This window comes from Notamacropus eugenii, chromosome 5, assembly GCF_028372415.1.
Source record: "Notamacropus eugenii isolate mMacEug1 chromosome 5, mMacEug1.pri_v2, whole genome shotgun sequence".
NCBI lineage: Eukaryota > Metazoa > Chordata > Mammalia > Diprotodontia > Macropodidae > Notamacropus > Notamacropus eugenii.
The window spans coordinates 7,029,722-7,056,291 of NC_092876.1; the positions used below are offsets into that span (position 1 = coordinate 7,029,722).

The following is a 26,570-nucleotide window of genomic DNA, read 5'->3' on the forward strand; positions in this document are numbered from 1 at the left end:
CAATTGTGGGAAAAAATGCATGGAAGACCAAGTTTAAATTTTTCAAAATTGATCAAGAATGAAAAAGGGACAATAAAAAATAATGACTTTGACATTGATGAAGAACTTAGTTAAAAGATGATGGTAACTATGGAGGTAAGGGAAGAGTCAAAAGGCTTTCCTCCGATGAGGAGATAAAGGAGATTCATGTGAAAAGATACCCAACATCAAATATCATTTAGTTCTTTGTTTCAGGCATGTCATAATATTTCTAGGAGGCATGAGGAAAGGCTTTAGAATGGTGTTTTCCCCTGGTATGGCATTTGTGATTGATCCATTCTTGCGTGTTCCATTGTGGCTTCAGAAGGATCACATAGCACTTGGGAATGAAGATACAGCCCAGTAAGCCAGCACTAGAGCTCAAGATGGAGAAGACTTCCACAGCTACCATAGTTTTCCCCTTGGTGCTCTGGTATGTGGGGAGGAAGGAGACCCAGACACTGCAGAATACCAGCATGCTGAAGGTGATAAACTTGGTTTCATTGAAGGTGTCAGGAAGATTTCTGGCCAAAAAAGCCACAGTGAAGCTCCCCAGGGCCAAGAATCCCATGTAGCCCAGGACAAAGTAGAAGGCAATGAGGGAGCCCTCATTGCACTTAAGTATGATGTGCTCAGATTCTGAGTGTGGGTCTTCATCTAGGAATGGGGGAGAAACCAACAGCCAGATACCACAGAGAATCACTTGGATCAGGCAGCAGATCAGAATAATAGCAATGGGTGCTCTGGAGCCCATCCATTTTCTGCTCCTGCTTCCTGGTCTTATTGCTTTGAAAGCTACAACTACCGTGATTGTTTTAGCCAAAATAGAGGAGATGGCCATTGTGAATGTGATTCCAAATATTGTCTGTTGAAGCAGACAGGTGGCTGAGGTAGGCTTACCAATGAAGAGCAATGAAGACAGGAAGCATTGGCTGAGGGAGAGGAGCAAGATGTAGCTGAGAGTTCGATTATTGGCTTTCACTAAGGGGGTGTTCCGATGCTTCACAAAGACCCCAATGATCAATACTGTCAGGAGAAAGAAGACCAGAGCTATGCAGGCCAGAGTCATGCCCAGAGGATCTTCATAGGTCAGAAATGTCCCCACCTTGGGGAGGCAGCGATTTCTCTCCTTGTTTGAATATTTACCTTCTGGACAAATGATGCACTGGTCCATATCTAAAGAGAATAAAAACATTCTCAATTTTTCAAGTTCAGTCAAACTTCATGAGCTCTTACACTGGGTAATAGCATCCCTCAGGCAGAATTTCTTGACTACAAAGGGCCTGTCATAATCTTCTCCAATTCTGGAAGTGATATTAATCTCTCAAACAATAGGCCTCTCTAACACATTAGCACTAACAATTCAGACACGTTGTTCCTGAACATAGCTGTTCTGAAGTAGCTGGATTTTTCAAGTCTTTTACCTACTCCCTGGCTGTAAGGAAAATGATATCTCTTAAAATAAGCATTTGGGGATGGGAGGAAGCCAAGAAACATTTATTAAGTACTTATTTGGCAAGGACTTTCTTAAAACCCAGGCCAGGGGTAGGGAATGTGCATTCTGGAGGCCACATTTCACTCTCTAGGTCCCTGGGTGCTGCCTTTTGAAGGAGTCCAAGTTTTCCAGAGCAAATCTTTTTATTAAAGATATTTGTTCTGTAAAGTTTTGATTAACCAAAGGGCTGGACTTGAGGACGTGGAGGGCCACATGTGACTTCAAGGCTGCAGGTTCCCCACCTGTGACTTGGGTATACATATGCCACCAAATTTAAGACAATTCTTCCCTTCAATATATGACATTTTAGCGGTAGGGGTAGGGAGCACAGAGCACATAAAAGGAAGCTGAAAAATAAAGGCTGCTATATTACCAGACGTATTCATATAAGATACCTTCTAGTATGTTTGGCACATTCATTCAGTTTCTATTTTATGCTGGGAATCTAAATGTTGAGAAGTTTCCTTGAAAATTTTTCGAAAAAAATATGTCCAGGCTTTTTTGTTTATCACACCTTATGAGTAATTCAATAATTCTCAAATTATTTCTCCTTGATGCATTTTAAAGTGACTTTTTTAGATGAGATAGTTCACTTTTTTCTATTTTCTTCATTCTTTTTACTATCTGATTGTTACATGGTGTGTCATAGAGCCATTAACTTCCACTTTCCCAATTTGTAAGGAATTATTTTCTTCAGTGATCTTTTGTGCCTCTTTTTTATATTTGGTCAATTATGCTTTTTAAGGAGATCTTTATTTCAGTGAAATTTTTTGTATGTTTTAACATGAGGCCAATTCTTTATTTTTTCTTTAACGTATTTCTTTCTTTTTTTTCTGCCTAATATACTAAGGCATCAATTCCTTTTAATGATTTTCTTTCATTGCTCTCATTTCTTTTCCCAATTTTATCTCTCCCACTCTTATCTCTTTCATTAACTCTTCTGAAAATTTGTAACCTACTTTTATCTAGTTACCATTTTTCTTTTAGTCTTTGCTTGTAGCTACTTGACATTACTGTCTTCTTCTGAGTTTGTGTCTTGGTCTTCCCAACCATTAGAACTACTTTTTATCATTAGTGTTTTGTTTTTTTTTTTTTTTTGCTTGCTCATTGTTCGACCCTATTTCTTGACTTTGATTAAAGTTGGACACTGGTCACCTGTGGGTGGGGGAGGCATTGTCCCAAGTTTATGATTTTTTTTGTGGTACTATGTTTAGAGCTAGTTCTGGATGTACACAAGTTTTTGATTCTTTCAAGTTGTGTTGCTATGGGGAGAGGTGCAGTTATTGCTCTTCTGGTCCATGCAATAGTCTTCACTTGGAAAGGTACCCTGCTCCCCTGTAGTCACAAGGACTATCACTACACTTAGCCTTAGGAATTAGACAAGGTTCCCTGATGCTTTGCAACTGTAAGCCCTAGTACAAATCTCTGCCTTGGAACCATATCTCCTGCATCTGGTAGCTGATGATTAGCATCCTTACTTTGCTGTAATAGTGTTCATCAGTACTCATTATTGTACTAGGCAAATAAAGAAGAGAAGTAACTTTTGGTAGGGCATCAGCAAGTGAATTTCAATGCACATACAGGCTCTTAGTGATCTGATAGTTGCATCTACAGACTTGAAGCAAAGCATCTACAGACTTGAACTGGCATCATGCTAGGTACTATTCTGTTCTCCTCCAGAAAACCACTCATGGTGACTAAAGCTAACGAAAATTGAATCCGAAAGGGTGTGAATAAGCAGAGTCAGCTTTGAGGTCTGACCCTTTTGTGATGCACAAGGAAATGGCAAAGAATCAAAAAGCATAAAAAATTGTGTGATAGTAAAATATACGGAAAATTAACAAGTTGAACCAATGAAAGATTTCAGTAAGAAGAAAACTCAGTTAATTCTGGAGCATAAGCATATGAACAAACAGAAAAACATGAAAATAGAAGAGGTTTTCCAAAGGCACTAAATGAGTTCAACATCACCAAAGAAATATTGAGAAAAAAATTAAATTTATCACTATCTCATGAGACAGAGGATGCTGTGAATTCTGAGAGACCATCTAACCACTTCAAGATGTTTCTCATTTATTCAAGAGAGAAATAAGAATCATGATAGCAGAATGTAAGCTTGGAAAAATATGAATTCAGTCATATATTTTACCAAAGACACCGAAGAGAAAGACTAATCAGACACACCAATACAGAGAAAGACCAATAATGTTAACAGGAAATGTGATCTCTATACAATGAAAACATATTGATTTAAAAATTTGAATATGTAGACACAAGATAAGTTCCATATAATAATGACACAAACCAAAAACTCAAAAAAAAATAACACAAGAAATAATCCAAGGGGACCATGTAACATGTCAGAACACAGAAGATACTGAAAATCAAAAGAATCCATTGTCTTTTGAAAATATTAAAAACAAAAATATACCCTTTGCAGCAAACTCAAAGAAATTTGAAATAAGATTTCAAAATTCCCATGATCAACTGAAACTTTTTGAGTTAACAAAGAGAAAGACCATTAAATATAAAGGAATGGGGTTCTACAAATATCCAGTATTGTGAACTTTTATTAATGATTGAAATTTTTCTTTTGGTGTGTTTTGACCAGCATCTCTGTGCATTTTTCTGTCATTTGGGGCAATATCTCTTCCTGAATAGGATACATTTCTACTAATATCATAATATTACCTTAATTTATCTATAGCACCACTACCACAACGGTCACCACCACCACCACCACCACCACCATGATAGTCATCATCATTATTTTCATGAAAATTAGAAAGGAAAATGATCATGAGAATGACAATATGGAAAGATGGAACACATAAGAAAAATTTCAGGAAAATTTCTGTGATATTCTAATATTTTACCACTATATCTCCTGCGGGATTGATCATTTCAAGAGTGGTTCATAAAAGAAAAAAGAAAAAGGGCAGGTAACCAAGATCTTCAAGGAAATAAGAAGGCAATATTTCCAAAGAGAAAAAACAAAATATGGACGTTATTGGTTTTAATTCCATAAAGGACATAGAGACTAAAAAAAAAGAAAGAAAGAAGCAGAAGGGACATTTTTTCTATAAATATAATTTTACAATAGATGTAAACAGAAATTTCAAGAAATGAGTAAAGGAAAGAATTTTCTTTTAGGAAAAAAATAATCAAAATGGGAACATAAACAATCAGTAGAAGGGAATAATTGTAAAGATAATTTTATTAAGTACCTAAATAAATGAGACAAAGAAAGGGGGAAATATTTGGAAAACAAGATATATGGGAGAAATACAAATGAATGAATTAATAAATATCCAAAATTATTAGAAAGTTTGAAAAATTATTTATGGTGTTTGAGAGGGAAGGGAAAGAAGCCTGTGGAGATGTTTCCATTAAGTCATCTAAGCAAAATCATTTAAAAGACCAAAGTATTATCTTTGATGAGATAGAGTTACAAAAAGAAATCTCAATTTGAGAAAGAAAACAATATTGGAAAACAAAAGGATAAGATATAAACATGTATTATCATAACTTTAAACGTGAAAAGATTAAATAATCTAAATTATTTCAGTATGCTATAAGTTATACTATATTATTTCATGTTAAATTATGCTGTATTTTTTTATTGTTATGTTGTATTATATGACATATATTACATTACATCAACTTGAATTACCTTATATCATATTATTTACATCGTCATATCATATCATATCACATCATATTGTTACAGTAGATCATACTGCATCATACCTCATCATATTACATTATATCTCACATGACATTATATGATATTCTATTATATTTAAATCAGCTCATTATATTATTTTTTAAAGACAGTCACCACATTAGATAAGAAAAATAAATCTCTCAAACTATTTCTTAAAAGAAACACATGAAAAGCAAATATATACTAAAACTATAATAAAAATAAAATATATTTATTATATATCAGACTAATAAAAATAAAATATAGCATCATGTTGACAATTAAAGGGGAAATTCAATATAAAATAAGATGAGTGAAGAAAAAATCATAAAAAAGGACATCCCAGCAAGATCAGTACTCAATGTATATGCACTAAGTGCTTTTTCCTCTAAATATATGAAGGGAAATGATCTGAATTCAAAGAAGAAATAGACAGTAATGCAATATGATTAGAGATTTAAAAAAAAATTTTTCATCTGCTTTGGAACAAAGTAACAGAATCATGAAATAAAAGGATAAAGGACTGAAGAAAATTTTGGATGAACTAGAAGAAAAAGAAGTTACTTTTATAATCATCTCCTTACAATAGGCACATTATATGGAAAGATAGGGAATAGTGACCATGTACTGGGGCAGAGAGATTTTGTAAATGAATGTGAGATGCAGAAATAATAAACACGTCTTTGACAATTGCCACTTGGCTGATCTCCTAGACTTCATTATGGCTTTCATGAGCTAGGTAGCACACTGGATCAAACAGCAGGATAGGAATCAGGAAGATCTGCTATCAGACTTTCCTCAGAAATTTCTTAGCTGACAAGTCATGCAATTTCTATTTATTTCAGTGTCGGTATCTGTATAATGGAGGTGATAATACAATCTACCTCTGAGGGTCCTTGTGAGAATCAAATGAAATCACAAATGTAAAGTCCTTAGTAAAGAGGTGACTATACAAATGTAAGTTATTTTAATTGTCTTCTTGCAAAATTGCAAAAACCAATCCTATTTAGTACCTCTTGACTCTGGGGTTTCTCCCTCCCTCTAATGGGAAAGAATGGAGGGTGAAAATCAGAGAGCTCCTTGAAGATCTTCCATTTCAAGGAGATTCCCAATGGTCAGCTACTTCCTTCAAATCCAGTTGTAGGACTTCAATATTCCAACCTTTGTCCACTTCTTTTCATGTGCTGTCTCCCCCATTAGACTGGGGATTCCTTTAAACACACACTGCCTTTTGCCTTTTGTATCCCCAGTGCTTTGCACAGTGCCTAGAATATTGTAGGCACTTTCTAAATGACGATTAACTAATTAATTTCAGACCATTAGTGTAACAAAATGTTTTGCAACGTAGGAGTATAGAAAACACAGAGATACAGACCCAAATTGGGCAAACAATGAAATCATAAATCATAAATGGGTCATGAAAAAATAGAATAATAAATAAAGTAAAATGCAGTGATATACGTATATATGCATGTATAATCATGTTATGCATAATATACATTATCATAACAACCTAAAATAACAAAGCATAATATTCTCAAAAGACAAATCACAAAATACATTAATGACAATATGCATGTTCCAAATTACTAAGAGGAGAAATTGTAAAATGAAAATGAAAACATCCATGTTTCCTCAGCCTTTTCCCCATACCTGGTATACTTGATGTCTGTTCTGAATACTGACCTCTATGGATTCTTTAAGTGACAACTAAAATCCCACCTTGTTGGGGTGGAGCCAAGATGTTGTATCAATAAACACCACAACATGCACAGGGAGGCCTGCTACCACAGGTTCTTAGATCTGCATTCATAAAAGGAAAGGCAACTTTTGTGGGTATAACAATGACTTTAATCAAGCACACATATTATTCCTTTAAGTGTGTATATCATTCAGTTATATCAGGGAGGCAGCACCCTGAATTTTAAAGAAAATACAGAAAAATCAAAAGATCAAAAAACATGGCTTACTCTGCCAGAATTCAACACATAATTGGACCTCAACTATTTGGCCATCATTATTAGAGAGGAAAGCATGACATCTGGGTTCTCAAAGCCAGGGGGCTTCTTAGTGGCCTTCCAGAGTTCTCATCTGGCCGAAGAAATTCTTCCAGTCAGTAAGCCCCAAGGTAATCAACAAACATGGCAGCCTCTTGTCTGACCATAATTCAACAGAGAGGTACAGCTTTCTGACCATCATTACCAGAGGGGGAAGCATGACATTTGGGTTCTCAAAGCTGGGGGCTTCCTTAGCTGCTTCCCAGAATCCTCATCTTGCACTCAAACCTTCTTACTAAAACTAAGCCACAAAGTCAAACCTCTACTCAGAGTATTTATACCTTTTTTAGAGACAGAGGGCATCACAACCCTTTGATCCTGTGCCTCAAAAGAAAAAACAAAAGGTCCTTGGGACCCTCCTACAAAACAACTCCCCTAATCAAGCTTCTCACAGTGGGAATACCCATCAATGGGTGGGAAAGATCTTTAATCACATTAAAATAATTAGCAATACAAATAAATACACTGTTTCTTGTTTAAGAAACCCGTGTCTGTACTTTACACCTTCTAAACGCTCTTGATGATAAAGGAAAGAATCAATCAGAGGCACCTGATTATATTTAAATGAAAATAGCAAAAGAGCCTGTTTTGATTGCCATCACAGATGGCAGAGGAGAAGGATGGACCTGCTTTAGCTCCCTCCCCATAGCCCATAAAACACCTGTACAAAAAGACTCTAAACAAATACTAGAGCAGAAGAATCAACAAAATGACATAGGGAAACATATATCCAGCCCAAGACAGCCAGATAGGCCTATAGGAAATATCTATCACACCAGGCTTGGAAGGAAGCACAGGCCAGCTTGGGCTGCACAGAAAGTCAGGACTGGAGCAGGCATCAGGGTGCAGAATCATGGATAGTTGCTGTGGGTTCCATGTTTCTCAACCCAGAAATCCCAAAGACAGCTTCTAAGTCTTAGTCTAAGTCTAAGTCTACTTCTTAGTAAGAAAACTCTTTCTTTTGGGTGAGAGGGGAGCTAGATGAGGTCCCACCATCCCAGGACCCAGGGTAGCAGCAGCCATTGCAGCAGCAGCGTCCACTTTTTGAGCTCTTGGCCCAAACACCCTGTTGGAATCGAGCAGCTCATTTGGGTCTCAGTCCTGAGTGGTGTTCCTGGGGTTAGAAGGAGTGCTGTGTGGTGGAGCTGGCAGTGGCTGTGGAGAGGTAATCCTCCTCACAGTTCCAGGGCAGAAAAGAGTGCTTGTGGCTGCTCAAAGACTAGAGTGAAAGTTGGGATTTCCCTTGAATGTGTTACCTTAGAGGAACTGAGAAATTACAGATCACTAGATATTTCTCAGAGAACAGCTGCACAAGACTTCTGAAGCCTAGGATAGTATGTCCTCCATTTGATAATGGACTCAAAAGTCAAGCAGCTGTCGGAGAAAATGCCCAAAGAGGGGATGAAAGAAGACCATAGAAGATTACTTTCTTGGTGAAAGGGTATTTTCTTCCATTCTTTCAGATGAGGAGAGTAAAGCATACTGTAAGAGGAAGACAGCAAGGTCAAGGACTCTACATCAGGTTCCAAAAGTATGTGCAATGGTCTCAGATCACGGAAGAGCTCAAAAAGAATTTTGAAATTCAAGTAAGAGAGGTGGAAGAAAAATTGGGAACAGAAATGAGAGCAATGCAAGAAAATCATGAAAACCAAGTTAGCAGCTTGCTAAAAGAGACTGAAAAAAATGTTGAAGACAATAACACTTTTAAAAATAGACAAACCCAAGACATCAAAAAAAACCAATGAAGAGGAAAATGCTTTAAAAAGCAGAAATGGACAAATAGAAAAGAAAATTCAAAGGCTCACTGCAGAAAATAGTTCTTAAAAAATTAGAATGGAGCAGATGGAAGCTAATGACTTTATGAGAAAACAAGAAGTTATAAACCAAAACCAAAAGAATAAAAAAAAGAAGACAATGTGAAATATTTCTTTGGAAAAACAACTGACCTGAAAAATAGATCCAGGAGAGATAATTTAAAAATCATTGGTCTATCTGAAAACCATGATATAAAAGAGAGCCTAGACATCATCTTCCAAGTAATTATCAAGGAAAACTGCTATGGTATTCTTGAAATATAAATGGAAAGAATTCACCAATCACCTCCTGAAAGAGATCCCCAAAGGAAACCTCCTAGGAATGGTATAGCCAAATTCCAGAGTTCCCGGGTCAAGGAGAAGATATTACAATCAGAAACAATTCAAGTACTGTGGAAATACAATTAGGATAACACAGGACTTAGCAGCTTCTACACTTAGGGATCAAAGGGCTTGGAATATGACATTTCACAGGTCAAAGGAGAGAGTATTAAAACGAAGAATCATCTACCCAGTCAAGCTGAGTATAATACTTCAGGGGAAAAAATGGAATTTCAATGAAACAAATAGCATCCAAGCATTCTTGTTGAAAAGACCAGAGTGGAAAAGAAAATTTGACTTTCAAGTAAAATCTCACCATATCCAGCAGTCCTTCCTTATCCCCCTCACAATTCTAATGCTTTCTCCCCTTTAATTATTCCATCATTATTGTGTATATAATTGCATATATACATATACATGTATATATGTATGTATATATATTTGCATGTTGTCTTTCCCATTAGATTGCAAGGGATATGACTCTCACTTCAGAAGTAACTGATTACATTTTAACAAATAAATGTAATGGAATATTTCTTTGTTTAGAACAATAGTAAATATGATGAATACAAAGAAGCACGGAAAGGCTTATCTGAAAGGACAGAGGAAGATGTAATCTGACTAAAAAATAGAATATATACAATGATTACTACATGACAGTTGCAACAAGAAAACAGCACAAGCAAATATGATTTTTAAAAATAAATGTTTCAAAGTTACAAAGAAGAAATATACAGCCATAATGAGGAGATATGAGGAGAAAATCCACAATCTACTTTTTGACATGGGGAGAAGGTGTATTGATTTGTTTTATTGTTTTTATCCATTTTTTGTTTTCTATTTTATTGTAAAAATTTTCTTGTTATATTTCATGGATCACTGTAAGAAGAGAATGTGATGGGTAATGGGAGGAATTTGGGTAATATATAAATAAATTATATCAATAAAAATTCAAGAAATGGACTTTCAAGCTTAAAAGTTTTTATTATTCCTTCCCAGGTGAGGTTAATTAAATATATATTCAGATAAATACGTTTATATATGCACACAAATATACACATATATGATGTATATGTATGTATTGCTGTTTTATTCACTTTTGGTGAAAAATTCTGCATGCTACTTCAGTATACTACTTTTATTTGTCTTGGGGTTAGTGTTTTCATCTTTCCTCTATGCCTATCCCTGAGCATCACAGCCATAGATATACAGAAAGGCCTTCATTTTTTTGTAACTCTCATGTCCCATTTCTGCTATTGTGCTGACACTGCCCACTTTGTGCTCCCAACTTGGTTGTCCCTATATCTGGTGTCCCAACATTTGCTCCAGGTGATTTGCTTCCACAGAGTGGATGTGATTTTAAGCATCTTTTCCAATTCTGCTATTAATTCTCTATGCTTGACTCTTTCTGGTAACATGGGGAGGAGGGTAGGTTTCTCTGCACATACTTACCAGTCTGGTTGGAAATCTGCCCCTCTGGGCAGGGGATACAGTCAAAGCAGCAGATGGACTCTCCTTCATGGGCAGACTTCCGAAGTCCAGAGCCACAGCTTTCACTGCACACAGAGCGGGGAGTCTGGACAAGGAGGATATTCTTTGAAGGGACTTATCATTCAAATAGTTTAGAAGGTGTATAGCTGTTTGGCAATTGAAGTTGTAAGGGCACAAATGTAGTAGAATTTCTAGAGAAGTTATACCTTGTCTGTGTTTCCAGGGATTCAATCAATCATTTAACAAGTCAATTTATATATAAAAGATATTGTACTAAGATCTAGAAAACAGTAAATGAATGAAATGCTGTTCTATCTTGAAAAAAATATCCAGGAAGTAAATTGACAAGTAACTAAATCTTCTCAAACAAATTTAACTTTCAACTGCAACCGTGTTTACACAATATATACATATGGTACATTTATGTATAAATGTATTTGCATATACATACACATATCTCAGTAGGTAAGTACAGGATTTTTTTCACTGACTAAAGATTTACCTTGCAATTGTTCCTGCAAGGAACAACAGAGCTGGGCATTTGCTCAAGCTGTCTCTTTGAAGGTAGCTATACCTAATTAAAATAACAGACACGTGATGGCTTTTATCAAGTATCAAATTGTGCAGGTCCACATAGATCTTTCAAAATAATACTAAGTTTAGCTAATTTTATGTAGCACTGTAATGTTTGAAAAATACTTTTCAAACATTTATTCATTTTCCTCACAGTAAATTTGAGAGGGAGGCGCTATTAATTTTAATTTTACAGATGATGTAATTGATGGAAATAATCGAGAGGGAACATTAAAGTGACTTTGGGAGCAAACAATTAAGTCTCTCAAGTAGGATATGAACTCAGGTCATCCTGACTCCATGTCCAACACTATATCTACTGCCCCAACTGAATTTCTACATTTTGTAGATGTAGCTAAGAGTCCTAAAAGTAGAACTGCTAATCTTAAAAATATTATATGCTGAACAGAGAAGCAGAAAAAGCAATTCACCAGTGACTGAAAGGTCTGATGACAAAGGGATGTCTTAAGTTGAGAAGGGGGCAGGGAAAATGGTTCTTCTGTAACACAGTATTTGATTTCATATCACTAAAATGATCACTTATATATTTTGTGTTTTTGTCTATATTTGACATATACATAAAAATGACTTACATTTTGGGATGGCCCAGGATGGTCACTCTCTCTTTACTTCCAAGTTATGGTTCTGACTATATAGAAATCAATAACATGCTTGGGATGTATTCTAAGCAAGGAATCTCCTTCAGCAAAACAGATTTAAAAAATTTAAATGTATAAAAATATTGACTAATCATCTAATGGAGTACAGACCACCAACTGCTTAGTTAGGAGATCAAATCCAGTACCAAAGCAGAAAGAATTTTCAAAAAGTGGAAATGATGAATGGAAGTAGACAAATTGCAACCTGAATTATTTCAACAAGTAATTCATGCTACATGAAAAGTTCATGCAATGATATGCATTGACCTAAACTCTCCTCATTTCCCATTGAGGTCTGACCTTTAAAAATTGATTAATAAAAGGATTTGAACATAAACTCTTCACACAATTTTATTGTTGTAATTCAGAAGTACATGAAGTCAAGAGTAACACCAGCTATGTATGTCTATCACATACATCTTCTATTTTGCCATTACAGGGATTTTCTCAAATCACAGTTAAGATCATCTCACTACCCCTTCACCACAATAAATTTTGTTGCCTCAAGGGCAAATACAAAATGCTCTGCCTGACATTTAAACCCATCATGGTCTATGCCCTTCCTACATTTACAATCTTCTTAACCTTTATTCCCTTAGATATACTCTTTGATCCACTGACATTGGCTGACTGGCTGTTCCAGAATCTCCATGTCTTGGCTACAGGCATTGTCTCTAATACCTCTCCTCCACTTCTCCTCCTGACTTCTATGATTTCCTTTAAGTCACAAATAAAATTTCCAATTCAACAGCTATCTCTTTGAGTGCTGGCACTGTTTGTTTCCTATTCTGTATCTCCAGAGCTTAGCATAATGCCTGGCACATTTTGTAGTTAAGTCATTTTGCAGTTGTGTCGGTCTTTTGTGACCCCATTTTAGAGGTTTGTTGACAGGGATAATGAAGTGATTTGTCATTTCCTTCTCCACACAGATGAGGAACTGAAGCAAACAAGGCTAAATGTCTGAGGTCACATTTGAACCCATGACATTGGATCTTTCCGATTTCTGGTTCAGCACTCTATCCATTGTACCACCTAGATGACCTCCTAATATATAGTAGGAGCTTAATTAATGTTTATTTATTAAATGAACCCTTTGTCACTTTGGATTAGGGAAGAAGACCTAACCTCTATATCAAAGCTTGGATTCTTTCCCACTGAATACCTGTTCCACTATCAACACATATAGTGTGTAATAAAGCAGTCTATTTATTTAAAAAATCATATTAATGAAGAAATCAGAAATTAATAAAGAGGAGAATATGTGCAAAGCAGTAAAGAATGTAAGAGTCTTCCCACTGAATTGTGATAACAAAACTTTATCTCATGCAAGGCCTGAAGTCTCTACAATAGTAATCTGAATAGGAACATGATGTACGTTGCCAGTTCCTCTCACATAGTTAAGGAGTATTTTTATTTCAATATCCTGAAGTGTGGTTTAAATCTTGTCTTCTCCCTCAAAACTGGCAACCATAAACCGTGTAAGGGACTCACCACTTTCACAGTCATAAAGAACTAGAACTTCTAAAGATGACTGGTTTTTTATTGACAATTATTTCTCTACAGGGAAAGGATAGACAGACAGATGGAGAGAAAGATAGATAGATAGAGAGAGAGAGAGAGAGAGACAGAGAGACAGAGAGACAGAGGCAGAGAGAGACAGAGAAAGAGAGACAGAGAGAGAGAGAGAGAGAGATAGTAACCAATTACCATTCCCCCCCAAAAGAGCAATTAGAAGTGCTTATTTCACTGATAGTGGATAAAGAAAACAATCATAGGATGTTAAGTATCTCTTCACCCCTTCCCAACTTAATTTATTGTGTCATTTTTCCCCTTTTATCCTCTAACTTCTTGTGGAATGGAATGAGCATTTTTAGTGGTAAGAATTTAAATACTCATAAATATGTCCTGTAGAAGGAAAAAAAGAAATGAAATTAAAAAATCGCATTAATAGGCTCTCTTATGCCCACACACTTTGAAAAACTACCATATGAGTTACTACTAACCTTCATATAATATTGGTTCCACATTATGGCCTTCTCATGGACGGAAAAATGTTTACCCAAGGGAGCATGAGGAATGAACTCTCCCACTTTCAACAGAACTTCTGTGCCATTATCAAAGATCAAAAAATTGGTAATATCATAGTTTGCCACGGAGATCCTTTCCTCATCCATAAACACCTGGTCACCCACACTGTTGTTAAACTCGATGTTTCTAAGAAGGGAGTGAAGCTGAATTGAAAAAGAAGTGAGAAGTGACTCTTTAATGCAAGGACACTCAAAAGACTTCGAACTGTCAAGATAATCTTTTCCTCCATCTGAGTCACCTATACAGATAATCATAATTGGCATCTCATGCTTGTCAATCCCAAAATAATTCCACTTCTTCAAATGAAAACTTTTTCAACTCATTCATTTGAGCAAAAGTTTGTGCTGTGCCATTTCTCACCATGTATAACCCTCTTCAACCTATTTGTCACTTTTGGTGGGACTTCTAACTGCTTCATCCCTCAGCACCTTTACAGGATATGAAAACTCTGATGATTATTTTTCTTTCCCTTTTCCAATATCCTCCATTGTTAATATTTTCAACTCGATCATTTCATGTTCTCAGATTCTTTGGTCACTTTTCTTATAGGCCGTCATCTCTTGCCAAACCTCAGCAATACTAACCCCACAAACCTCTTCCAATCCTATTCACTTCCCATTGTTCAGAGCTGGTAGAGGTTGCATAAACCACTGTAGTAAATACATCATAATTTTTTATGAAGAAACTGCATTTTAGCAAGAAATTCTTTTGCTTCATCTATAACTAAATTACTGTCTTACTCCCCACTTCAGTTTTCTGCTCTTTTTTAGACTCCCTTATCCTGTTTCCTTCAGGTCAGCAACTCAATTCTTCATTGAAAATATGGAGGACATAAAACTGGTAATATTCTCATAAAATCAGAATATCATAGAATGATATCTAGAGATATCATGGGTGGTGTAGACCACCCATTCCAACCCCACCATTTTATTGATGAGCTCAGTGAAGGTCAAACTAGAGATTTAACCATGTTTACACAGGTAACAAGTTTCCTTTCCCCAACTTCTGCACACAGATACCGACTACAGTTAATGATTTTTCTCTTTTTTAATCTTGTACTTTCTCATATATCTTATTTCTTTCTACTTCTTTCTACCTATAATCACCTCTCCCAAGCTATTTTCCTTTATCTCTCTTCCCTTTCTCATTCACATTTTTAAGAAGATGGAGGAACAAACCAATTCTCTTCAGATACCATGATGAAATCTGCTTTTCTGGACCACTCAGTACATTTTGTGGATTCTCATGTCATCACTCAACAGTAAAAACTCTCTCCAACTTGCATGGTGTAACCCCATTCTCTAACCAAAAGTTACCTACCTTCTCCAAACAGATCCTACTTCAGTTGCTTTTTCTGTTTTGAATCTTGTAGTTTTCCACATCTTGTGGTTTTTTTCCTACTTCATTCAAACATGCCTCATCTATTCCAATTCTTTAAAAAGCTTCCACTAAACTTTATTAATGCTCCATGCCAAGCTATTGTACTATATCTTTCTTCTTTTTATCACTGAAATTTAGAAGAAACCAAAACAAAGAAAATGAAACTCTCCACTGACCACCACAACTCATGCTTCTATCATTCAACCCTTTTACTTGGATTCTGACATCAGCACTGAACAATAGATGCTCTCTCCAAAGTTTATAGTGTTCTCCTAATGATCAAATGTCATAGTCTTAGTATTCCTCCTTCTTGAAATATCTGATGTATTTCATACTGTCAATACCTCATATCTCTTGGGTTCTTGCTCTCCTCATGATTTCTGTGGTATTACTCTCTCTTGGTTCCTCTTCTACTGATTTGACTGCTTCATTTCCTTTTGTGATTCATTATCGCTATGACACTCACTAACTGTGAGTATACCATAAGGTGCTAACCTGTAGCATGTTCTTTGTCCATACCCCAGTAAAACCATCTCAGCAAATGGGTTAAGCAAGAATGAAGTCAACTAACAGGCCTCAAAGCCACAGGTGAGTTAAGGGGATGTCTACCCCAAGCATATGAAGACTTTGCATGGTGTAATGGGTGGATGAGAACAATTTGTTTCAGTGGCCATGAACCCAACCTAACTAGTCATCATGGAGTGCTTGGAGCTTGGTCAGACATCAAAGGTGTCAAGGTCATCCCCAGTAAATCCAGACCGTGACCAATTGACCTGACCTTTGTCTTGTTACTCTACTTCTATGAATTTGAGAAAGAGAGTGAGACTGATGACTTTGTGCCACTCTGCCTTACTTAAATCCAATTTATATACAAATCAAGACATCACATTATGATGCCATGGGTCCTCTTTAAAACAACTTACTATGAATGATGACCTAAAACTTTTTGTTTTCTCCTGCTATATTCTGACTCTTTCGAAGCCCATCATTATAAGGCTGTAATAATCATTTCTATAAGATCACTCACTTATCTATTTATCCAGCCTCTTAATTGATTTCCCTTTCAACTTCTTATAAATCCAGTCTCTCCTACACACTACTACCACATAAATTGTTATTTAATACACATTTTACAACTACACATCCATAAGACCTAAGCCCTGTAGTTCACTGTGAGACAAAATATCAGCCACAGTTATTCTTGCCACAAAAAGGGGTTTATAGATGTAAAATATTTTGTTCTTTCCTTTATATAAGAATGAAGAAATTCTGTATATTTGTGATATTAAAAGAGAAATATGCTGATATTTTACAATACGGTTGATATATTTTTGAATATCTGAGTTTCTAACTTTTTCTGTGTGGTCTGCTAGCCTTTGCATGTCATATGAGGCTTCTGTAAAATGCCACCCCCCAAATTCCCATTTAATTTCTTATGCTAACCTTCAATATATCAAAAGTTTGATGAAGAAAGTCATGATGTAGTTGGAGCAACTGTATCATATTCATGTTTCGCAATGCAGTTGCAAACTGTGTTTTCCATCTAACAGTATGCTACTCACATTCTCATCTCTAGAGTCCTGACAAACAGTTCTTTCTGTTCTTTGAACTAAACATTCTACCTTACACTTCTGTGTCATTGATATGGCCATCTCATCAGCCCTCAGCTATACTCCCTCCTTCTTCTGCACCATAGAATCTATCCCTTGTTTCAAGGTATAACTTACACTCTGTTTTCCACGTGAAGTCTTTTCTGATATTCGGTGCTGCTAATGAGATCCATTCCAAATTATGTGGTATTTAATTATTTTGTATTTTTTTGTATTTGTTTACATTCCCTAGGGGCACGCGCGCGCACGCACACACACACACACACACATCCATACTAGAATTTATAGAGTTTTAAGGTTTGCAAAATGCTATACATGTTATCTGATTTGATTATGCCCTGTGAGATAGGTGCTGCTAATGTGTCCATTTTACAGATGAGGAAACGGGAAATTAGGTGATTTGCCCAAGGTAAGAGTCTCAGTAAGAACTGAATGTAAAATCTGTCTCAGACACTCAATAACTGTGTCTCTCCCTCCTTCTCTCTCTCTCTCTCTCTCTCTCTCTCTCTCTCTCTCTCTCTCTCTCTCTTCCTCTCTGTCTCTCTGTCTCTCTTACTCTCTCTCTCCTTCTGTTCCTCTTATTCTCTTTCCTCCTCCTCTTCTTCCACATCTCTGTCTTCACATTCTTTTCTCTCTATATGTGTGTGACTTTGTCTGTATACACAATACAAGTATGTACTCATATATATGAATAAACACACACGTAGATAGACAGATGGATAGATAGTTGTATTTTGTGTTTTCAAGATTGTTATTCTTTTTTGTCAATGTATATATTTTTCCACTTGAAGGATCTCTTCTTTAATGTAAAAGTTTTCAGATCTTGTGTAATCTTAATTGTTCACTTCGTACTTGACGCTACTTGGTACCTGCTGCTGCTTTTTAGGAGATTATAGATAAATTTGTATATCTTCACTTTGACTTTTTGATCTAACAGACACAAGCATTTTCTGTTTATGATTTCCTTGTTTATATTATCACACGCAGATGAAAATGATCTTCAGGGAATATAACAATTCCTCTATTATCTCTGATTTCCCCCACATCATTTTCATTAAATATTACCTCATATTTTCTTCCATCTTTGGCATTATTTAATTTTGTTCCATTATTTTGACCTGTCTCAAGAAGTCATGGATTCCATTCTGGTTTAGTAAAGTATTCTCGGAGTCTAATATCTGGTTAGACTAGGAGCTTCTTCTAAAATATTTATTTCCTTTCAATTCTTCTATAAAAAGCATATATCTCATTCATTTTTTCCTCTCTTAGTTTATTCTTCTTCGGTGTTAATTTAGGCTTCATGACTTTTTTCTTTTGAGGTTGTTTGAAGTTATTAAATTATTGTTTGATCATTTCAAATACTGGATAGTGCTTTCTTTGATTCATTTATCTCTTCTGTTTTAGACACTGAATCATGCTGCTTCCTGGAAACAGTGGGATACTATCTTGCCCTGAGACTCCAATTGTGGTTAAATATTTATTGTTATTTTTAAATAAAGATCTGGAGTGGAAGCAGTCACTGTAGAATCTAATAGATTTTCTTAGATCTTGTTCTCTTTGGTATCAATCTTGCTGCAGTCAGTAGGGGGCAAGTGTAGGGTTTGCTTCTTGTTCAGGAATCTGTCTTGGGTGGAAGGTCTTCTCAGTTTAGACATTGTTCCTAATCTTCACTTTAATAATACAGCTTAAAATTCCCACCCAGGTAACTGGGTCAAGCTCAATGTTCCATCATTTTCAAAATCTGTTCTCTGTTCTGTGTCAATGAAAATGTTTGCCCTTCTCGAATGCTGATTCATCTCTCTTATTCTAAGTATTTCAGAGATCACAGTTAACAGCACAGTCACTAGTTCCATTATCTCTTTCCGTTTAACTGTTCCAATGCACTGTCCTCATAACCCCATTGTGAAGCAGGACTATTTTCCACGTTTTACAGGTGAAATAAGTAAGCTTTAAAATATTTCAGCAATAATGACAATAATGATAATTATATGTAAATTTAAAAAATAGGATCCATTTTTGCACAGAGAATTATAGACCTTGAGAGTTAGATAGGACCATATATGAAGGAAATCCTCACTATAACATAATAAACAAATAATTGTTGAACTTCTTTTTGAAAATCTCTCAGAAAAAACCCCCACAAAATTCACGGTCTTATGAGGCAATCAATTATGTTTTTGTCCCGATCTAATTTTAACAAAAATGCTGCTAACGATTTTATTCATAGATTCATTGTTTAGTTCTTCTTTCCTTTACTTATGATCTTATTTTCTCTCGATATGAAATCTAAATTGTTCTCTTTTCAATTCTAACTATTGTTCCTACTTCTTCTATGCAGGGTAAGATGAAATAATTCTAATCTCTACATAACATAGTAGACATTAAAATACTTGAACACAGTCATCATGCGTCTACCTCTTAGTCCGTTTTACTCCCTCCAAGCTAAAATGCCCAATTTATTCATTGGAGCCTCAGAAGTCATGAACTGAAGACCTTCAATATTTCCTTTTACACTCCTCTGTACAACATCCAATTTATCTATCTTCATCTTTATTTATGTTTACCAACACTTAACACTGCATACCTTTCTTAGTCCCTTGACAGTATAAAAATGGATGGAAGGCCAGATTAGACCCTTCAACATCTGAGTTTTGACTCTAGCTAACCTATGTCTTTTCATACCTTTTCTTTATTCTCAATCTCATAAGCTTAATCCTTCATCTTTTACTGTCAGGAAATTCTTGTGTCATAGATGTTTTTGCATCCAAGATCTCTTAGGAAGCCTGGTGAACCATATATGACCTTTCTTATGGAGGATGTGATATAGATTATGGATGGGGAATAGCTAAGTCTTGAGTCCTCTTGATGTGAAAACTATTAATTTTGGATAAAGACAGAGTCTGCACATGCTTCAGGACTCCTTTTCAGACATTTGTTGCTCACTTTATAATCCCTCTGGACCAATTTAGAAATAAAATCTCAAGCTATGTAACCTATGGTTAGATTCCTCATCAGCCCTGTTTGAATTGGAATAAAGCTCTAGTCATTACTGAGTGACAGCTGGAAGAGGCAAAACAGACATCTTTAAAGAAGAAAAAGAAAGGTGCACTTTTTAGGGGAATATCATTGAGAAGCCATTTAGCTGAGTGACTCACTAATTCCCTACTTTCTACAGATAACAAATCTATTTTCTAGCCTATGAACTAAAGAGGAGTTTGAACATATGGACTCTCTGGTGCTATAAATGGAAACTTACCTTCCAGGATTGTAGAACTAGGCTGCTTTCATCTCTCAGGAATTCCATTTCTGAACTAGTTAAGAGTATTTTGTGGAGAGCCCAGGCCACAGCATAAACAGCATTGTAGATATTGTAACTCTGACTAGACATGGACATGTCAAAATACCGCAAAGGCAGTATCTCTAAAGAAACATTTTTTGCACAATCTTCTGGCTCCCCTTTTTTATAGTCTAATGGACACTGAAAAGCTGAGTTCCAAAATCTTTTAAGGAAGATATCTTCTGGATATTTAGCAGGTTTAACTGTCCTTAAGAAAGGTTTGAAACTTGGAATCTCTTTTCTCTGACTTGAAAATATCAGAGCTCTATTGAAACTGTCAACATCAACGCCATGGGGTCTTATTGTGAAATCCCAGTGAGAGGTGGTAATCCACACTTTTTCTAAAATTAAGTAAAGCTTTTGTGCATATTGCAGTGCCATTAGAGAATTGTTATCCCCATAAATAACGATTACTTTGGCAGAAGATCCATCAATTCTTTGCATGATAGCATAATGGGAATTAATAGTGTATTTCTCGGTGGGAGGAATCTTCTCTATGAAGGCCACACAGACACCCTTCCTGGCCATCTCTTCTCTTATATCCCAGAGGAATGTTTCACCCCTGACATTGTCTGTTACAACCAGTCCCACCCATGTCCACTGGAAATGCACCATTAATTGGACCATCCCCAGGGCAAGGCTGGAATCCTTGGGTGCCAGTTGATAAACACTTGGAAAATGAACCTTGTCAGTCAGGGTGGAATCAAACGGACCATAGCTGATCTGATGAGGGAAAAAATATACGATCCCTGTTGAGATCGAAGAATGACCCACATAAACCCATATCACACACAATGAATCTTTCTGTTTTCTTAATAAGTCATCTGTTGTTTCATGTGCTTACATAGACCAGGCAGTATTCCTGGAATTCAACTCACTTTTTTCTCTGCCTGTTATTATCCTGCTTTTCACTTCGAAGGGTTAATTCCACCTCTAAGAAAGTTACTGATTTCTGTGACTAGGCAAGTCATCTTCCAAGAAACTTGCCATAATATGACTGCAAGAGTCTTTTCTTCCCATAATACAAAAATTTTGTGAAATAACCTTTCCTTTGTACCTCACATTTGCCTCAGTATCATTTGACAATCTATGATATTTTAAAATATCTCAGAAGATGTGTTAGTCAAGGGTGAAGTTTTTATTAAATGTTTTCCTACCACCTCTGCCTACCAGCTCCATAACTGTGAACAATGGAGCACGTTGCGTTCCGTGTCTAAGGAATCTTTTTAAGTGCTCATTCATTTTGTCTGAATTACATTGGTTTACACACATGTATATAATACACATATGCATATACATTACAGTTACATTATATTACAATGAATTATACTTTTGTACACATTTATTGTGTTTTTTTCTAGTTGTTTCAGTCATGTCTAAATCTTCTTGAAACAATTTGGGATTTTCTTGGCAAAGATACTGGAGTGGTTTGCCATTTCTTTCTGCAGATTATTCTACTGATGAGAAACTGACGAAAACAGCGTTAAATGACTTACCTAAGGCCACACAGCTAGTAAGTGTCTGAGGCCCAGAATTGAACCCATAAAGATGAGTTTTCCAGATTTGTAGCACAGTTCTTGATTCACTGTCCCATCTGGCTTCATATGTGTATGCATGTTTGTTTGTGTTTGTGTATGTGTGTGCGTGTGTGTGTGTGTACATTTGTACTTACACACAATATACTGTTCAATAAAATAAAATATAGTTACACATATTTAGATATAACATGTAAATGCAAACATGAATGTGATTATTGAAATGTAATGTAATTTTTACGTTAATGGAATAGAATAACAGATAAATAGGTAGATAGATATACACAACAGTACATCCTGGGAAGGATAAATCTTAGTAGAACAGCCAATGTTGATCACTCATTTCAATATCTTACCTCTGTATCTTCATTTTTCTGAGCACCAACTGAAGAATAATTCCATAATACAGAATTTCCCAGTGTTTACCATGACACATATCCAGCTTCAAGTCCCTAACGTTACTCCCTCCCAACCATTAACGTTTTCCTAAAAATCTATGCTCTTTTTCTGATATTTCTTACCTGTGGAAACTTGTAAAGCTCAAGTAGGGAAGCCATTTGCACTGACATTTCAGAATAGGCTCCTCCAATGACAGCCAATGACTTGCCCAGCTTTTCACAGCAGTAATTTGGTACGGCCACTCCTTGTCCTGATAGCCACATTAAGGAGTTCTCCAGGGTTCTGACATCACTGGGGTAGGTGTTATAGATGTGGAATCCTAGAGTAATATTGGGTAGTAGATTGGGGTCCTTGTTGATCTCCTCTACAGCAAACACCAAAGCCAGGACTTGATTGTAGTGCTTTTCCTGTAATCTCGATTGAGATCATCAGTGTCAAAACTCAAGAAAATTCTTCTATCCCTAATGAGGTTATTTTTTAACAAAGAGAATGCCTGTTGGTTGTTCTAATTTAGAGTCTATAGTTCAGTCAACTTGCTGTGATTCTCCTTGTTAACTCTCAGTTCCTTAGTTAAATACTATTTTACCCTTTTCTGGTAATCTCACCTTAATAGTAATTTATATCCATAGAGATAGGTAGACAGATATAGATATAGAACACATTCCATTTATTTGTGTGGTTATATATTATCAATCAATCAATCTATCTATCTATCTATCTATCTATCTATCTATCTATCTATCTGTCTGTCTGTCTGTCTGTCTATCTATCTTTCTATCAACCTAGGTGTTACCAAATCTATTAGACTCTGCCAAGAAAAATATATTACAAGGATTTACGCTATGAGACACGTTATGCTGCTTTTTCCTCCATAGACTTAGAAATGGTTATCCCTTAAAGGGAAAGGTTAGATTGCTTTTTTTCACCAATTAAGAGAAAGATTTCTGATCCTTAGCTTTATAGTACTGAAGAGGAGGATGAACAGCTAGTACAGCAAGAGACTAGTTTTAACTTAAAAGACTGGTGAGAAGTGGTCTTATGATGATGTGAATTTCAGAAACAGGAGCGGCAAGAGAGCATAGGAATTGGACGTCTAAGAGGGGCAACTAAAAATCATGATCATGGAGAAACAATAATTTCTGGGCCTGATGGACTTAATTTCACTGAATTAGTTTCCTCACATTAGCAAATGACCCTGCTTTGGGGTCTATGGAAAGGAAGGATAGGGATGATAGTGATAGCATCTTGAAAATCAACCCAGAAGGATAAATTTGATTATTGGTGGTTAGATTACATGATTCTTTTTATAAGATTTTTTCTTTCTTTCATCTGATTCTATTTCTTGAGTTTGTTTAATACAAAAAATATTGATCATAACTATTCTGTAATTCATTTGATTGAGTGAGTTGTTTGGAGTTGAGTGTATCAATATGCATTCATTAATTACTTGTCTACCTGACACTATGCCAAATAGAAAATACAAAAGAAGATGTGACTAAACTGATATGTACAGAACAAAAAAATAGAGCAGGTGATGATTATTCTGTGTAGAATGTAGCAGTCAGAAAGATGACTGTTAAGCTGAATATAGGAGGACTATAGTGTTTTCTGTTATGAGACCACACCAGGGGCAAGTAAAAAATGTCCAGTCACATAGAATAATTCTTGCACCTTCAAATTTTTAAAACTCACTATATAGTAACAATGTATTTTCAGATCTGTGATTACTTTGGGATTGGTAATTCTTCCTCATTTAAGAAATTACTTCCACCAATTTAAATATGCAACTTATAGACCTAAAAAGTTTCCAGGGCACTGAAAAGTTGAGTGATTTGCCTACTGATATAAATGTAGCAGATATTAGTGGTATAAGTAGAAGTAAGTCCTGAGCTCTGTCTCTCTCTCTTTCTCTCTTTCCTCCCTCCTCTATCACTCTTCCTTTCTTCTTTCTTCCTCTTATCCTCACTTCTCAATGTCTCTTTAAATGCATAAATGTTTTGCTATACACCTGTTTAATTGTGCCCAGTTCTTTGTTACCCCATGTAGGTTTTTCTTGGCATAAACTAATGTAGTGGTTTGTCATTGTTGTTCCTGTAGCTAATTTCATAAATGGGCAACTAAGGCAAGTAGGGTTAAGTAACTTGCCCAGGTTCACATAGCCAGTAAATGTCAGGAGCCAGATTTGAACTGAGATAATGAGTCATCCTGAGTTCAGGCTCAGTTAACCATCTACTGCACCATCTAACTGCCTTATACATACATACATACATACATACATGCATGCATGCATACATATATACATATATGTGTATATATGTGTGTGTGTGATTGATATCAGATATCAGTACTGAAGTTTTTTCATGTAAGTAATTGACATATAAAATACAATAATTTGTTGTTTTTCTTAACAATACTTTAAAAAGTACTGTATATTTAAGCTTAGAACTGTGGACTTACAGTTAGAATATACTTAAGATTTCATCTTCTCCAATTTGTTCATTGAAACTAATATCCCCTAAAGAACTTGACAAGGCAAAATTTAAAAAAAAGGTTTTGAAAAAAGTAAGCACAAAAGAGCAACTCTCTGAGATAAGAGATGAAATAGAAATTGGAAAACAGTATGAAGAACTTAAAATTCAAAAAAATTCCAATATTTTGAAAAAGACTTTCCACCAAGTTTTTAACTAAAGAAACAGCTTGTAAGTACTTCCTATGGGCCAAGGATTATACCAAACTCAAGGGACACAAAAATTAAAAAAATAAAAAAGCAAGGTATCTGACACCAAGAAACTCACAATATAATGGGAAACATAGTATATAAAGATATTACATCCAATCCCTTAGGAATACTTCTTGCCATTAGCTGACCAGGGACAGACTTCTTGCAGAAGGTCAGTTTTTGACCAAAGCATAAAGGAATTCGAGGAATCCACACTGTGTATGTGACAGGGTGGGAGAAGGGAGAGCTTTCCAAGGATGAAAAGCAGCCAGTGAAAATAGAGCAGGGGAATGTAGTGTCTTCTGTGAGGACCAGCAAGTAGGCTGGTGTAGCTGGGATCCTAGGAAGGTCTAGGTCTCTAGAAGGGAATAAGTTATAAGAAGACTGGAAAGGTAGCAACCTGATTGGTAGTGAAGGGCTTTAAAATCCATATGAAAAATTTTGTATTTCGTCCTGTAGTTAAGAAGCAGGCTTAGGAATTCATAGAACAAGTGTGTGACATAGCTATGATTTAGAAAGATAATTTTAGGAAGGAGAGGAAGATTTACTGGGGTAGAGACAGAGACCACCTTTAGAAACTTTCATTTAAGTGAATTAAAAAGGTGGATAAAAATCAAATAAGTGTCAAAAAGTCATGTACAGTTAGAACAAGATGAGAAAAAGTAACAAAGAATATTCAAAATTGAATATTCAGAACAGCTAAATAGCTTATGGAATAAAGTTCTGAACTCACACTCAGGAGAAATGGAATTACATTTTCATATCGGACATGAAGTTTTCGAAATTAGGCAAGATTTTCTTTCTGTCTCATTTTCACATCTGTATAATGTGGATAATACTAGCACTTTTGCCATGAGAAGTCATGAGGATCAACTGAAATGAAAAAAATACATGTAAAGTAATTCAGAAATTGGATTCTAGTAGTTTATGAGAGAATTCTGTCTCATTTTTTAAATATGAAAAAGAATAACATTAAAAGCATAAAATATTGAAAATGAATGCATTCTGGGAAAATTATTATATAAAACAATTATAGTCACTCACTATGGAATTGAAAGACAGAGCCAGAGAACCAGAAAAAGAGAGACAGAGACTTAAGGAACAGACTGGATTGAGAATCAAAAAAACCTGAGCTAGTAGTTTTGACTGAAAAATATGGGCAGGAAAATCATCAGCAATTCACTTCAGCTCCCAGGGCACCTGACAACACTCTATAATAATATATATTATTATATCATAATACTAATAAATTATTGTTGTGATACCAGTCAGCATCACATTTACTCAGAGACATATAAATACTGACTTATATGTAATTATATCAGATATAGTTACATTCATTAGTAGATGTGTGTTCATATACACTTA

General features: G+C 35.6%; 1 protein-coding gene across 1 annotated transcript; it reads right to left on the bottom strand.

Annotated features, from left to right (window-relative positions):
• Nucleotides 1-250: 250 nt before the first annotated feature.
• Nucleotides 251-22,881, bottom strand: LOC140508247 (vomeronasal type-2 receptor 26-like). The gene is made up of 5 exons (XM_072616048.1): nt 22,606-22,881; nt 20,469-21,272; nt 14,138-14,365; nt 10,864-10,987; nt 251-1,194 (listed from the first exon to the last, which is right to left on the bottom strand). The coding sequence occupies exons 1-5, from the start codon at nt 22,744-22,746 to the stop codon at nt 251-253; spliced, it is 2,241 nt and encodes a 746-aa protein (XP_072472149.1). The 5' UTR covers nt 22,747-22,881.
• Nucleotides 22,882-26,570: the final 3,689 nt, after the last annotated feature.

Bases quoted from the DNA above. Each gene is read 5' to 3' on its own strand.
- LOC140508247 (XM_072616048.1), bottom strand. From the start codon at position 22,746: ATGTGGCTATCAGGACAAGGAGTGGCCGTACCAAATTACTGCTGTGAA. The intron at 14,366-20,468 runs GTAAGTTTCCAT...TTTTCAATTCAG, and splicing joins TAGTTCTACAATCCTGGAAG to CTTCACTCCCTTCTTAGAAA. The intron at 10,988-14,137 runs GTTAGTAGTAAC...CTCCTTGTCCAG, and splicing joins GGAACCAATATTATATGAAG to ACTCCCCGCTCTGTGTGCAG.